The sequence below is a fragment of the Lathyrus oleraceus genome, chromosome 5 (genome assembly GCF_024323335.1).
Source record: "Lathyrus oleraceus cultivar Zhongwan6 chromosome 5, CAAS_Psat_ZW6_1.0, whole genome shotgun sequence".
Lineage (NCBI taxonomy): Eukaryota > Viridiplantae > Streptophyta > Magnoliopsida > Fabales > Fabaceae > Lathyrus > Lathyrus oleraceus.
Genome location: NC_066583.1, coordinates 142,393,074 through 142,409,071, shown reverse-complemented (window position 1 = coordinate 142,409,071; position 15,998 = coordinate 142,393,074). Strand labels below are relative to the sequence as shown.

The 15,998-nt window shown below is 34.5% G+C and overlaps 1 protein-coding gene across 3 annotated transcripts; it reads left to right on the top strand.

Annotated features, from left to right (window-relative positions):
- Nucleotides 1-3,005: 3,005 nt before the first annotated feature.
- Nucleotides 3,006-10,007, top strand: LOC127078755 (ribonuclease TUDOR 1). 3 transcript variants are annotated; one of them, XM_051019186.1, is made up of 17 exons: nucleotides 3,006-3,231; nucleotides 3,564-3,747; nucleotides 3,870-3,944; nucleotides 4,059-4,172; nucleotides 4,273-4,377; nucleotides 4,737-4,943; nucleotides 5,020-5,232; nucleotides 5,309-5,416; nucleotides 6,190-6,360; nucleotides 6,511-6,708; nucleotides 6,785-7,141; nucleotides 7,240-7,470; nucleotides 7,552-7,740; nucleotides 7,821-7,898; nucleotides 7,999-8,193; nucleotides 8,958-9,335; nucleotides 9,549-10,007. In XM_051019186.1, exons 2-17 carry the CDS (start codon nucleotides 3,586-3,588, stop codon nucleotides 9,735-9,737), a joined length of 2,970 nt encoding a protein of 989 aa, XP_050875143.1. In that variant the 5' UTR covers nucleotides 3,006-3,231; nucleotides 3,564-3,585; the 3' UTR covers nucleotides 9,738-10,007. The 3 variants fall into 3 exon arrangements, with proteins under 3 accessions (XP_050875143.1, XP_050875145.1, XP_050875144.1); XM_051019188.1 differs by having other exon boundaries at nucleotides 3,011-3,205; XM_051019187.1 differs by having other exon boundaries at nucleotides 3,019-3,244.
- Nucleotides 10,008-15,998: the final 5,991 nt, after the last annotated feature.

Genomic DNA, 15,998 nt, shown 5'->3' with positions numbered 1-15,998 from the left:
TTTGTTCTAAACTTTGACCACTTTGCAAAAAGATGGAAACTTTGGCCTTATGCCATTGAATTTTCAAACTTCCTTTTCTTAATCAAACTTGTAAATAAACTTAATTATAATTGACTTAAACCTTCAAAAAGCCAAAAAGAACTAACTCATTCAAACCATTTTTGCGTCTCTGTGCCTTTCAAACTTAATTTTTGTTAAAAGTAATACATCCACTTTGAAATTTGTATCACAAACTACGAGGTTTTGATCCCTCATTTTTATGTTGGTACGTAGGCACAAGTCTGAAGGTCTTGTCAAACACAAAAATATAATTAATGAATTCTTTTCTCATCCCCCCATTCTATTTGTTTGTAAACATCATTTTGTACCAAATACATATGCACACAAAAAGGGCTCCCTAGGAGTACTTAGGACACTTTGGATGCTAACATCTTCCCTCTGTGTAACCAACCCCATTACCTGTAATCTCTGACATTTTATTAGTTTTGATTTGAAAACTTCTTACTTTTTGGGTTTTGTTCGTACTTTTTCTCTTTTCCCTTGGAAACAATAAAAGCGCGGTGGCGACTCTTGTTATTTAATGTCTAGCTTATCCATAGCTTGATGATCATGAATTTACCGCTACATTATGTAGTATATGTCGTCAACCGGGACACAATAAGAACAAATGTCCCAATATAGGAGCAACATCTGCATCATAATTTAGTATCTCCTTTCAATTTTTGTAACCTTATATTTTTATATATCATTATCTTTTTGTTACAACAAGGTTAACAACAAACATCACTACAACATAATCAAACTTAAAACATAACATTTCTAATTGATTACAACAATCAAACTGATGTCATCTTGTCCAAACATCATTTCCCTAACATCCTTATCAATTTTTACTCGCACCCAATCAAATATACTATCGAGTCTCTCAATACTTATATTTTTTTTCCTTCTGGTATTTTTTCATCTAACCAACGAACCAACTCCCTCTTTAGTTGATCGAAACTACAAATGTTCCAGAAGAGCATCAACATTGGAGACTTGTCTCTCGAATAAATCACTTTTTCATAACGACGACGAACACCGAACATGTTTGTAATATGACGAAATGAGATGTAGAAAAATGAATCACACAACACATCTATTTATAAAAAAAATCACATTACACTGAGGCACCAGACCAATTAGTGACTTCTTCCAAATTACACATGGGCACCGATTGGATTGGCAGCACCATATGTTGTAGTCAATCCAATTGGCGCCCCCACTTAAAGTTTAAGGGTAGGCGCCAATTGGTCTGGCGCGTATGCCTTACGTTTTTTTTTTGAAATTGAGGTAGTTTGAGATTTATTTTGAAAACTAGGTTATTTTGGGATATTTTTTGAAAAAGTGGGGTATTTGAGTAAAAAATTCTCATTCCCTACCCTATGAGCCTAGAGCTACATGGAGTATTTAGGTTGCAAAACGTTTCAGTTCCAAGACAAACATTTAATGTGTGTGTTCCTGAGATCACCTATTACCACTCAACACGCCTATGGCCCTAGGCGTTCATCAAGACAACGAAGAAGATTGGTCTAGAGGTCGGTCGAAAAGCTTCCATCATAATCCTAACTTCATACATGATAGCGAGGAATTGGCAACAACTATTTTGAGTCGGCCAAACAGCCTAACAACATCGGTCAAGCACCTAAGGCCTAATCTAGAATACTCTTGCAAGAAGAACGATGACCAGGTAAACCTTCGCTAGAGAACCACATATTGGATCCAGACTGCACCCTCATCATCATCCATCAGATCCAAGCTGACAGTCCATTATATACATAAGTTTGTTCATGCACCATGACAAATAACTTTTCGTACATTCATGCAAGTTACACACCTCTCTAACCTCACTTACTTGGACGTTGCATTTAAGTGCTAAACCTGCCATCACAATCCTACTCTAGCATATTAGAGACTAGCACCACCAGATCAAAAAAGTTTATACTCACATGTCATCAATCTTTTGCTTTAAGAAAAAAAACAGCATCAATCTTTTGCTCCTAATTGAAATAAAAGTTATTTAAAATAGTTTTAAATTTAATTGATTTTTGAAATTTTGATATTTAAAAAAATTTATAGTATGAATGTCTAAAATAACATTGTATATTTAAACTATTTTTTTATTTAATTTTTTTATAACTTTTAAACAAAAATATACAATATTATAAAAATCATTATTTAAAAAAAGTGAAACAAACTAGTTTAACTTCTTTGAAATAATGTTATAAAGTTAATAACTTATATCTATTTGATAATATTAAAAATCAAAGTTATTTGTATCATAAATGGGAATGAATTCTATCTTGTAAGAATTCCTCCCGTTCAATCCAAGCCTTCAAAAGTGAATTGATAAAAACATATAAAAGGGAAAAATATGAGTTTTAAGGGGTGTAATTTTCAATGGATGAAAAAATCACGCCCATCATAAATTACATCTGACAAAACAAAATAAATTTTAACTAACAAAATAAACTAAATAACAAATATATTTTAAAGACATTAATTTATGAGAAAGAACGATACAAAATATACTACCAACAGTTAAGACAAAACATTGATTTTCTAAAAAGCGTTACATTAAGTGTTATAATTTAATTTGACTTAATATTTCTGTAAGTTATTAATATTAAAAAACCTATTTAAGATATTTATTTAATTACGTGATTCTTTTGTATGAAACCAAGAAACACTAAATAAAATTCCAAGTAAAAAAAAAGCAGAAAATAAAATAGTTTTGAATAATAACTTCTTTTCAAAATAGACAGTTAAAACAATGAAAGATAGATGTTATCCCATTCTTCTCTCTCTATGCTAAATTAGTAATTTAAGGTGGATTGGGTGCCATTGTTCTTTTTTACTTTTCACAGATTCTGATTTATGAGTGGCATTTCTCGTAATTAACAACAATACCAGGGGCTTTATTCAAAATCTACACTCAATTCACCTAATATATAAACCTCTTTCTTCCGATCGTTCTCTTCTCTAGTTCTCTTCTCTTCCTTCATTCCGTGCTCTCCGCCTGAAAGTTAAACACTCGAACTCGTGTGTTTTTTTCCGGTGCTCGTTCTTCACCTTCGGATCTATAGTATCTTACATAACACAAAAATAAAAAACCTAAAAAAAAATTCAGAATTCAGCGTTTGGTTCAGTTCTTCTTTTTTATCAGGTAGATCCGAAGTGTGAGCATTCAAGGTATCGCCGTCGTGTATGATCGATCGCATTTTGTTTTTAATTATCCGATCCGTATTGTTTACATTATTTAATGCGTTTTTTAATCTAAATTCTCATCCATGCGTTGATCTATAGATCTGAGATTTTATGCATGCTAATTTATACTCTGATTAATCTTTAAACAGCTCGCGGAATGGTTTTATTAATCTTCGTTTTTTGCATTCTGTTATTTTGGATTTAATCTGTTGCATGGTGATGTCGGAAGTTGAATTGTTTATTTATTATTTCTGTGAATTGAATTGAATTGAATTGAATTGGTTTGAAGGTTGACGGTTTATGTTATTTGGATGCAGATCGAAGGGTAGCTGTTGAAGAATGGCAACAACAGCAGCTGGGAACTCGGCATGGTATAAGGCAAAGGTGAAGGCTGTTACTTCTGGGGACTGCGTTGTTGTTGTTTCCGTGGCAGCCAATGCTAAGTCTGGTGTTCTTCCAGAAAAATCCATCACTTTGTCGTCTTTGATTGCGCCGAGATTGGTAATTTTGTGTTTTGACTTTTGAAGGATGATTTAGAAAGTATATGCTGATATGTTTTTTTTAATCATGGTTTATCTGTTTTAACTACTTATGTTGTTTTGTATTTTTGGAATTTTTTGTAGGCGCGTAGAGGTGGTGTTGATGAGGCATTTGCATGGGAAAGTAGAGAGTTTCTGAGGAAGCTTTGCATTGGAAAGGTGCGAAAAGAGAGTTGTTTGTTACTATGATTTGATTTGAGTGGTTTGTTATTGTACTTTTTTAATGATTGATGAAGCATGCAATGGTTCTGATATGATATGTTTGTGTAACAGGAGATTACTTTCAGAATTGATTACACCGTGCCATCAATAAACAGGGAGTTTGGAACGGTTTTTCTTGGCGACAAAAATGTTGCAATGCTGGTTGTTTCTCAAGGATGGGCAAAGGTTGAATACTGTGTGATTAATGTCTAGATGTGCATGTGTTGCTTTTGGATTATTTTTTCTGTCTGAATTGGATTGATGAGTTGTGGGATTGTTCCTGCAGGTTAGAGAGCAGGGACAGCAGAAAGGAGAGGTGAGTCCATTCCTGGCAGAGTTGTTACGGCTGGAAGAGCAAGCTAAACAAGAAGGCCTTGGTCGTTGGAGCAAGGTTTGTCTGGCTTTTCCTTTTTTCAAAAACTTTGTAATCAAGTTGCTGCTTTTGCTGCCGTGAATGAAAATCACATGTTGGTTCCTTGATGTTCTTGCAACTTAGTTTTACTAAAGACTGAGGTGCAATGTTTTGGCATCCATGTTGATGACAATAATTAGCCAGTATTTTCTACTGTAATTTTCTTGAACTTACTTTATCATCCAATATTTATAGACGCCATCTTCTACTTCCCATTTAAATTAACAAGATATGGTGATTCTGGAATGCTATAGAAACTAGAGACGCATAGTTGTCATTTCTGTTTATATAATTGAAATCCTCCACGAGTGAATCATATGATTTTATGATGATCGCAGGTTCCAGGTGCTGCCGAGGCATCCATCAGAAATCTACCACCATCTGCCCTTGGTGATGCTAGCAACTTTGATGCAATGGGTTTGTTAGCTAAAAGTAAGGGAGTACCAATGGAGGCACTTGTTGAGCAGGTTCGTGACGGAAGTACTCTCCGAATCTATTTGCTTCCGGAGTTTCAGTTTGTCCAAGTTTTCGTTGCTGGAATCCAGGTACATTTCATAATTGCTCTTTTGGCTGCTACCATTTTTTCTATGTGTGCCACTTATTGTTTTCTCTTTACATCAGTCGCCACAAATGGGAAGGAGAGCTGCACCTGAAACTGTTGTTGAACCTGAGGTAACAGTTGATAGCACTAATGGAGATGTCCCTGCAGAACCTCGAGCTCCACTTACATCTGCCCAAAGACTTGCTGTTTCAGCATCTGCTGCTGAAACTTCAGCTGATCCTTTTGGACCGGATGCTAAATTTTTCACTGAGATGCGTGTATTGAATCGAGATGTAAGCAACAATCCTCTACAAGTTATATTGCTTTTGCATTTCTGGGGTTTTTCTAAGTTCCAAAATGGGTATGCAGGTTCGGATTGTCCTGGAAGGTGTGGATAAGTTCAGCAATTTGATTGGGTCAGTGTATTATCCTGATGGTGAATCAGCAAAGGACCTGGCATTGGAGCTTGTTGAAAACGTATGTAATATGTTTTGAATAGAGAAATATTAGCATGATTTATTTTGTCAAAATCGAATCTTGTTGGACCTAACTTGTTTACAGCCATGGTTTTTATACTGGAGCATCACTTCATTATTTTTTGAGACTAAAACAAGTTGGGATCCTTTTTGTGGTTGTACTTAACTTGAAGGGGTCCAAGATGGGGCGGGTGCATGTTGGCACATGGATTTCATCATATATATTTAACTAGTAGGATCTATTTTGTATTGAAGTTCCATTGGAATCTTTGATTACCTACCTACTACCAAGTACCAACTCAGTGGGTGTGAAAAAGAAAACACTTGTTATAATGCTGGCTGTATTCTACTACCAAGTACCAACTCAATGGGTGTGAAAAAGAAAACACTTGTTATCATGCTGGCTTTATTTGCTTGAATGGAGTACAATCTGAAAATATTTCATGATTCCTTTTCTTCTGAGAACAGATTAGACAAAATGAATTACAGATGTTCTATCATTTCTCAACTGTATTCATTCTATATTTTATAATTATTTACCTTAGTTTTAATGCAATATCTTTAGGCAATATCTATTGCATGGCATCTAGGTGGACCTTGGTATCCCAGATTTCTCCCTTGTCAATAGATTATGTGAATGTCCTAAAGTCGCTTGATAGTTTGTGTTAGGTGGAGCCCGGACAAACTGTTTTTCCATGTATTTTATCTGATGAAATGTCTGTTAATATTTGCTGTAATGTAAGTCTTTCTCAATTTGATTTTTTCATCAAATAGGGTTTTGCTAAATATGTTGAATGGAGTGCAAACATGATGGAAGAAGATGCAAAGCGGAAGCTGAAGTCTGCAGAGCTCGAGGCTAAGAAAAGTAGGTTAAGAATTTGGACAAACTATGTGCCACCGGTTTCAAATTCCAAGGCAATTCATGACCAGAATTTTACTGGCAAGGTAAAATATGCCTCATATTTTTATGGCAATGGTAATTTATCCAGTGAATTAAGCAGAATTTTACTGGCAAGGTAAAATATACTCTCATATTTTTATGGCAATGGTAATTTATCCAGGGAATTAAGTGTATTTATTTCTTGAAATTTTCAGGTGGTTGAGGTTGTGAGTGGAGATTGCGTCATTGTTGCTGATGATTCTATTCCATATGGCAGCCCACAAGCTGAGAGGCGAGTTAACCTTTCAAGTATTAGGTGTCCAAAAATGGGCAATCCTCGTCGAGATGAAAAACCAGCTCCCTATGCACGTGAAGCAAAGGAATTCTTGAGAACACGCCTCATCGGTCATCAAGTACGAAGATATCTTGTGGACCTTCTTTTAATATCATTGATGATTTTAGCTACAATTGATTGCCTCTATTTTTCAGGTGAATGTACAAATGGAATATTCTAGGAAGGTTGGTCCAGTTGATGCAGCTGGAGCTCCATTGGGAGCTGGTGATAGAGTAATGGATTTTGGATCAGTCTTCCTATTGTCCTCAGGGAAAGCTGACAATGACCAAGCCCCTTCAGCTGCTGCTCCTGCAAGTCAGCAAACTGGGTTGAATGTCGGCGAATTGGTAATTGGTCGTGGCTTTGGAACTGTCATTAGACATCGTGACTTCGAAGAGAGATCTAACTTCTATGATGCTCTTCTTGCTGCTGAATCACGTGCCATTTCTGGAAGGAAAGGGATCCATTCTGCCAAGGATCCTCCAGTGATGCATATAACTGACTTGACCACGGTTTGCAAAATTTTAATTATACTGGATTTTGTTTCTTACTTTGAAGCTTAGAAAGTGTAACTCAAGTCTAACTGTTTTCTTATGTTTCATATTATTAGGCATCGGCCAAGAAAGCCAAAGATTTCATGCCTTTCCTGCATAGAAGTAGAAGAGTTCCTGCTGTAGTGGAATATGTCCTCAGTGGTCACCGTTTCAAGTTGTTGATTCCTAAAGAAACTTGCAGTATTGCTTTTGCATTCTCTGGTGTCAGATGTCCTGGTCGTGAAGAGCCATATTCTGATGAGGCAATTGCACTGATGAGGCGGAGGATAATGCAAAGAGATGTTGAGGTAATTTAGTTGCTTTCTGAGCTTAAGATTCCTGAGTCCGAGTGTAGTTTTATTTTACCGTTAAACATTTAACTTCTGCAGATTGAGGTAGAAACTGTCGATAGAACTGGAACATTCTTGGGATCCTTATGGGAGTCGAAAACAAACGGGGCGGTTGCCCTACTCGAAGCCGGTCTTGCAAAACTACAAACCTCCTTTGGCAGTGACAGGATTCCTGATCTTCGTGTCTTAGAGCAAGCCGAACAATCTGCTAAGAGTAAAAAGCTGAAAGTAAGAATGGGGTCCCAAACGTGGTTTGTGATTATCACTTTCTTTCCGTGTTAACTATTCTAAAAAAATTTGTTCTGCAGATCTGGGAGAATTTTGTTGAAGGGGAGGTAGTACCCAGTGGTGCAAATGTTGAAACCAAACAGCAAGAAGTACTTAAGGTGTGTTGGATTGTGGGTTACTATATTACTACTGAAAGTACTAGTGACTCCTTTTTTGTGTTAATGGGGAATGACTTAATCTACTGTCATGCATTCATAGGTAACTGTTACAGAAGTCTTGGGAGGTGGTAAATTTTATGTCCAGACTGTTGGAGATCAAAAGATAGCATCCATTCAGAACCAACTAGCTTCTTTGAACCTGAAGGAAGCTCCTGTGATTGGTGCTTTTAATCCTAAGAAGGGCGACATAGTCCTCTGTTATTTCCGCGCTGATACGTCTTGGTATCGGGCAATGGTAAGTTCCAATATGAAATTTTTGTTTTGCTTTTTACATTCTCCCCCTACCAGTGTAGGCATTGCAATCCTGTGGGCAAAAACATGTTGCCATTATAGATTAAGTACGAAGCAGATTAAAAATATATCACTTGATGATTGAGTCACAGCAACCTATTTCTTTCATATTTTTCTCTTTTCTGGATTCCTTATAGTCAGTTTGAAGGAGATATTTTAAATCAATTTGTTTGGTTCAATTTTTAGTAGGGGATATTTTAAATTATATTTAATCACAAGTTTCTTTTTTCCCTACTTTTGTTGGTTACTCTTTTTCCTTTTATTGTTGTTGTCTTCTTGCACAATTGTTTCTCTAATTTTTGAATCCCTTGCTTCCCATTTTTACTATGTTGACCTCTTTACAAGCATTTAGGTTGATATTGCATAAATATGGCATATATTTTATAAACATTTTGTTTATTATCATTTTTATTTTTTTTGATAAATGATGTTAACCGGATTTATCTTGTTACCATATTATTTTGCACAATCTAGCTGCTTAAAAATATTTGCACAAAAATATGATTGACCTGGGATTATTGAGCATGATATTCCCGTTACATGATTGATACTTTATGCACAAGTTCCTTATGACCACTTTTTCCAAGTTCCTGCATGTCACAGTTAATGTGATGCAAAGTACTCAATGCATGCATCAATTGTATATCACCTTGTGAAATGGTAGTGCCACATTCCTTTGTACTGATTATTCATGTTTGAATTGTTAAGGTTGTCAATACGCCTCGAGGACCAGTTGAATCTTCGAAGGATGTGTTTGAAGTATTCTACCTTGATTATGGAAATCAAGAAGAAGTACCATACAGTCAACTGAGGCCTCTTGATCCATCTGTGTCATTAGCACCCGGCCTTGCTCAATTGTGTAGCCTTGCATACATTAAGATACCAAACTTGGAAGAGGATTTTGGTCAAGAAGCAGCTGAATACTTGAGTGAACTCACTTTAAGCAGTGGAAAAGAATTTAGGGCCATGGTTGAGGAGAGAGACACTACCGGAGGAAAAGTGAAAGGGCAGGGAACTGGACCAGTTATTGCTGTAACTCTTGTTGCTGTCGATGCTGAGATCAGTGTCAATGCTGCCATGCTTCAGGTTTTTATTTATTGCTACCAACTCTTGCTTGAAATGCTTCAAAACTATTGCTAGAACAAAGAATACTCACAATCACAAAACACATACCTTTGAACATTTTTGTTTTCTTGTACTATTGCTTTGAACATTTTTGTTTTCTTGTACTATTGCTTTGAACAAACAACAATCACAAACACATACCTTTGAACATTTTTGTTTTCTTGGAATTCTCAGGAAGGACTTGCTAGGATGGAAAAAAGGAACAGGTGGGATAGATCAGCAAGAAAGCAGGCCCTTGATAATTTGGAAATGTTCCAAGGAGAGGCAAGAACCAGCAGGCGTGGAATATGGCAGTATGGAGATATTCAGTCTGATGACGAGGACACTGCTCCTCCACGAAAACCTGCCGGTGGCCGCAGATAAGTGTAACGGGATGAATAAGTTATAAAATATATAGACATCTTGAGAGAGAAAATGATTCAAGTTATAGACATGAGTTAGAGAGAAAAAGAAGAAAATGCCGTGTATTTCCTTTGTAAGTTTTGTTTTGTTTTTGTTTTAACTTTTATTGTTAGATTTGGCTGAACAATTTTTTCCATAGATGTCATAATAAGGTACATGCGGCAGGGTTCTTTTTTAAAAAGACGGCAGAGATGTTTTGATTATTTAAGAAACTGTGTCTTTCCTTTTTTACTGTGGTGTTGTTTGGTTTCGGATTTAGTACGAATTTAGCTTTTTATTTTTATTAGTTTGATAAATTTTTTATTATAAATTTCTTAAACAGTATCCTTGGAGTACTTGCATGATTTCTTTTGGCATAGGGTAGAAACTAGGCCAAAAAGTTGAGTTAAAAGTGATTATTTTCTATTTAAACAACTTAATATATATGTGCTGGTCTGTTGAAATTGCCGTGAGTTGTTTCATGCATTTTTTTTCAAATATTTGTGGTCAAAGCTAGGAATATGAAGCTTTGATTGAAGACTTCAAATTGCTAATTGATTTCAAAGCTAGGAATGCACTCATTCCGGAATATCCAAAACTAGTGATTATATTTCCCAAATTGAAAATTTTCAAGAAATTGAGTTTGCTAAAAACATATTTCGTTATAAGATCTTAAGGAAACGTATCAATAAGACCGTTGAGGTTCAAAGAGTAACTATTAATGAAATAGAACAAGTGGAGTGGAGAGTAACTATTGTAGAGGATTTGTGGCATTTCAATCAAAATTTTGATAAGAAATTGAAATTTAGCTTTAGCATAACTGATATAGTAGTAAGAGTAATAACTGATGTACACCAATATAAATATAACAGTAGAGCTATTGTAAAGGTTGATGAATGCTAAATGCAAAGAAGTTGAGTTTCCATGGAGTCTATTATGGTATTTCACCTTTGTAAAGTTTGATGAATGCTAAATGCAAAGTTGAGTTTCCATCGAGTCTATTATGGTATTATTCACATAGTTAGATCCACTTCTGCTCTTCTAACAAACTTTGTTACGTGTAACTAACTTTCAGTTACTCATTTTTTATGGAATTCAAGAACCTCTTCTTCATTTTCTTCCTTGCAACCTCGCCCAACTCTCAGCCATGAAAGAGCCTTACACTGTAACAATCACCAATGTTGTTCCAACCTCATAATTAACTTTCTATAGTGTCTCTGATCTGAACTCGAATCACAACTTTGCTCAAAGTTATCCATAAGGTTACAAGATAATATGGAACCAACATGTTGAGGGAGTATGAATCTTGTGGTTGGTGACACTATCTTGAAGAAAGATCAAATTGACTCCATTCTTGATGGCCTCCCAAAGAAATGCTACACTCTGATGTTAAAGCACTCTTATATGTACACAAAGCTCATTGAACAAGTTTTGACAAGAGTTAGATGTTTAGAATCTCACTGTAAATGTCGTTCACAAAAATTAACAAACAGGTGGTGCACAGGATAACTTTTACGGTACTCGTGGTAGAGGTCGAGTGTCTCATGGCAGAAGTCGTGGTAGAGGGAGCATTTCAACTTGTAATCAATCTACGTGTCAACTATGAGTAGGCATGGCAACATAATCCGTATCCGCGGGTACCCATCCGAACCCGTCTTGAAGTTGATGGGGAAAATCCGCTTTGACTAGGTTTGGATTTGGATTTTCTTCGATTATAAAATATGGGGACGGGTCGGGTAATGGGGACACTAGTACCCACCCCGAACCCGTCCCGTTTATTTTATTATGTACATTATTATTTATTTTTGATGATTTAGAATATTAAATAAGTGGTCAATATTTTAATATTTTGATTTGTATTAATTATTTAAAATATTCGAAATGTCTGTATGCTATTTTTTTATTTTATTATTTATAATGTAATTTGATTTTTAAAAAATTAAATATTTCTATTAAAAAAATTGTTTTCACTAAATGGATGGTGGCGGGGTGGGGATACCCGAATCCAACTTGAACCCTAAACCCGTTTGGGACGGGTTTGGGTTTTAATTCTCCATCCCCGTTTGGATTTGGGGCGGGGAACGAGAATTGTTTGGGGATTCGGGTTTGGGTTTGGGGAGGTAAAAACCGTCCCCGACCCGCCCCGTTGCCATGCCTAACTATGAGGGAAGTATGGTTACTCAGTTAGTGATTATTGACATAAATTTGACGAATCCTTTTTTCTCTCCGGCGTGTTCAGTCAAATTCATCCGAAAATAAGAATTCAACAAGGGACCAACATGAAACATCCACGTCTGACTATGAGTTCATATCTATGACGACTACAACACAAGACTATTTTATAGCTTGAATCTTAAGTTTGGTTTGTTGATTCAGATGCCTCTCATCATCTTACACCTTATGCTCACCTTTTACCTGCCAAGAAATCTTATGATGGTCATAGTAGGGTATGGGTTGCTAATGGTCAATCGTTATAAATTTAAGGTCCTCTATTGTGGCTTTCAAGTCTAGTTATGGCATGTCCCTGACATTTAATCAGATTCTCTATGTGCCTGGTTATACAAGATATCTGTTGTTTGTGTTTGAATTCTCTAAAGATAAAAAATTTATTGTGTAATCAATTATGGGTTGCGCATAATAGATTATGGTGCACATATGAGCTAAACTTTCCTCAAATCTTAGCATAATTGATTATAGTCATGCCATAATTGATTATGGTCCGATTTTGAGTATTTTCCATTGTTTTATTTTCTATGAAACTTTATGACAACTCATATATACAAAGGGCATTGGTGATCATTTGAAAATCTGCCAGCAATCTGAAAAGCTTTTAAAAAGCCTTATCTTCTTCTTTCACTTTGTTTCATAATTTTCATACATTTCAAATATATTTTAATACTTAGAGATAAACCACTATATAGAATCTTGTGTAATTGTAATTTTGATATCATTGTAAAACTTAGAGAAACTTCTTCTATTAAACTTGTAAGATATAAGTTTGCAATATAAATATGATTAAAAGTTTGGTGTAAAGGTTGCAAATTGAACCAGTATTAAAAGCTTTGTGTAAAGGTTGTGAATTGAATTTATGTTAAAAGTTTAGTTGATAGTGGAAAATCTCAAGATGCTATTCTTGAGAATTGGACGTAGCCTTATAGTTTTAGCCTAAACCAATATAAACTATAGTGTGTAGTGCTTTCACTTATCCCTAATCTCTTTATTTATTTTTGTTCATTATCTCTAATCTTCTTCTTCTATCTTCTGCATAAAATTTGTTTTAAAAGTCTATTATTTCTCTATTAAGAGTCTCACATCGAATAATATATGGTCTGAACATGTCCTTACAAGTAGGGGCAATTCTCACTCTATAAGCCGGTTTTGTAGGGATGAGTTATCCTAACCATATTTCTTAACATGGTATGGTATAAAGAGTCTCGTTTAAGATTCAATGGACCACCTTTTATCATGTTTTTATTATCGAACCACCCACCATTTATTTTCATGTTTCAAATGTTTAGTCTTAGACGTGAGGAGGTGCGTTAACATTCTCAACTTTTTTTTTTGAAATCACAATTTACCGTCCTTTTGAATTTAAAGTCATCTTTTTAAATATATTATTATTAAAAATGAATAGAGGCAATTCCTTAATAAAAAAAAGGCAAAGATGGAATTTTTTATAAACTCCACTAAAGATCACATTTTTTGGGGGGATTGATGCGCTGTCGCACGCGGATCAAAACGAGTAATAATATATAGTAAACGGAAAGCGACACCTCGAGTATCGTATCGCAAGGACTCTTGACAAATTAACCAAGTATGAAAACAAAATATGGGGGTTTCAATTCGATTTAGAATAAGTGACTATGAAAAGTGATTAAAAAAAAGTGATTATAAAATAAGCTGACACAAACCAACCTACTGCATCATCTTCCGACTTATCATTGATTCTTATAAAATTCCAAATCCCTAACGGGTCTGCTCCTATTCGATTACAATTACCATTAACAAGCGTAAAGGAAATTATGCGAGTAATATTCCCAAATTCCGAATTAAACAAACGGATTAAAAACTATTGCGAATTAAGCAGACGCAACTTGATCGTTCGTGATAAAATAAAAGCTATGTTAACACGAAATTGATTCGGGATCATCATTCATCAATCGAATTTAAGGATTCTATCCTATAGCAACAATTAGATTAAGCAAATAATTGGAATTATAAGAAGAATTCAAAGGAAACAAATTGGAATTAATAAAAACCTCAAAGCGGATTCTGAGTTACAACAGGTTAATTCAAAAGGGATTAGTTCTCCATAGTCATCTTGCTAGCTCTCAAAAAATCGTACATGAACAGAAAAACGTCCCTTCTTTTTGGCTGCCTAACCTAGGTAAAAACACCCAAACCCGTTTCACAACTCAACCGGGTCAAATGTACGATTCGGGCCCAATACAACTAACCTAAACAAAATATAAAAATAATGCAGCAGCTTCAACGAAATTTCTGGACCTGCTACAGTCTGATTCAGCTCTCGACTTTTGAACAAAAGTTGTAGATCTTTTTCTTAGCTTTCCATCGACTGGTAGCACGTCTCAATCCGATACTCCTAGTTCAAGATATGATTTTTCTCGCGAAAGCTGCTAATGCTGAAAATTAATATGAAAATTAAATAAGTGCAAAAATAACATAAATTATGAAAACACATTAAAACATAAAAATAATCAAAGCAAACCGAAGAAATGTTTAAGTACAAACATGGAAGAACGTGCATTCAAAATGCACTGATCAGCAATTTTGACTATTGATATGGGAGATGTGCTTTTTTTAGAAATGGTAAGGTATTTCTTAATCCAGGAATATCAAATTATTAGTATAAAAAATTGAAAATAAAATGCTCATGCAAATGGACAAGTAGAGGCAATTGAATTTTTATTTTGACATCTCTAACTCTTTGTACATTGAGCGGTCAGTTTAATATATTTCATTTGTAGCCAACGTTGAATTAAGGTGATAATTTTGACATTATAACATCCTATTATATGTTATGTTATCTTAGTCTAAGTATTTTTTTTAGATATACATGATGTTGTGATTATAAATAATCATTGTTAATCTTACTTTAATTTTAAAGTGTTGATTTGAGTGTAGGTAATCTTTGTATTGCATATTTGGATTTTGATGTTTTTTCAACATTTTGAATTTCTTTAGTTAATAGTAGTGACCTATATGTGATGTCGTTATCATATCTTAAGTTGTATTAATCTAATCAATTGTATTAAATTACTTGCAAATTGAATTCTTTGCTTGAAGTCTAATTCATCCATAATTTGTGATTGAACCTAATGATCAATATGAACTTATCTAACTGGACATTTGTTAATGTATTTTGGCCATTCTTTATATTATTGGGTTTAAATACGAGTGCTTAACCTCTACATCTCGTATGAATTGGTAAAGTATTGTATTTATAAGAGTATCTCATATAATCAATGCCTTTGAATTTTGAGTGTAGAATTAGTGTCTCAGCTTGAAGAATTGGTCTTATTATTGCTCTTAGTTTTCTTGGACTCTCCAATGAATAATATGAGTTTTGGTTTGGTTTGGTGGGATAGCGTGAGCTAGATCATGTGGTTCATTCTATTATAGATTGTGAGAACTCACACATGTGAGAAATATTGTCTATGAATAGGTAAAATTTTATATTTATAAGAGAGCTGACTCATATATTTGATGTCTTAGGTTTTGGATGGAGAAGTGATGTGTGTCTCTCTTTCTTTTGATCATCTAGCATTGGATCCATTGTTTTTCCTGATTTTCACTTACTCCCCAACAAGCGTTGAGTTGGTTGAAAATACACAATTTAAATAAGTCCCACATCTCCTAATATTGTAAAGGAATCATAAGTCCAAGATTGTATAAATGTATCTCAATTTTTTCTTTTTATCCAATTATATTGTGTTAATTTATTGTGATATGTAGTTAGATATTTTATTTTAAGAGTATGACAAAAAAAATCTAAACTCGACTGCCTTGCATCAAATTTAACGGGTGCGGAAAAAACCCGATTTTTAATCACGAGGGTGGGGGTGTTAGAATACTCTCACCCCGCCTCACACCAACCTATTAAATTTATTTTATTATATTTATTTTAAATAATTTTACTAATTATTTACTTCTCTTAATCTTAAAATAGCAAGTTTATTAGAATTGCTATTTATTTTTTTTGAAAATATAGATTAAATAAAA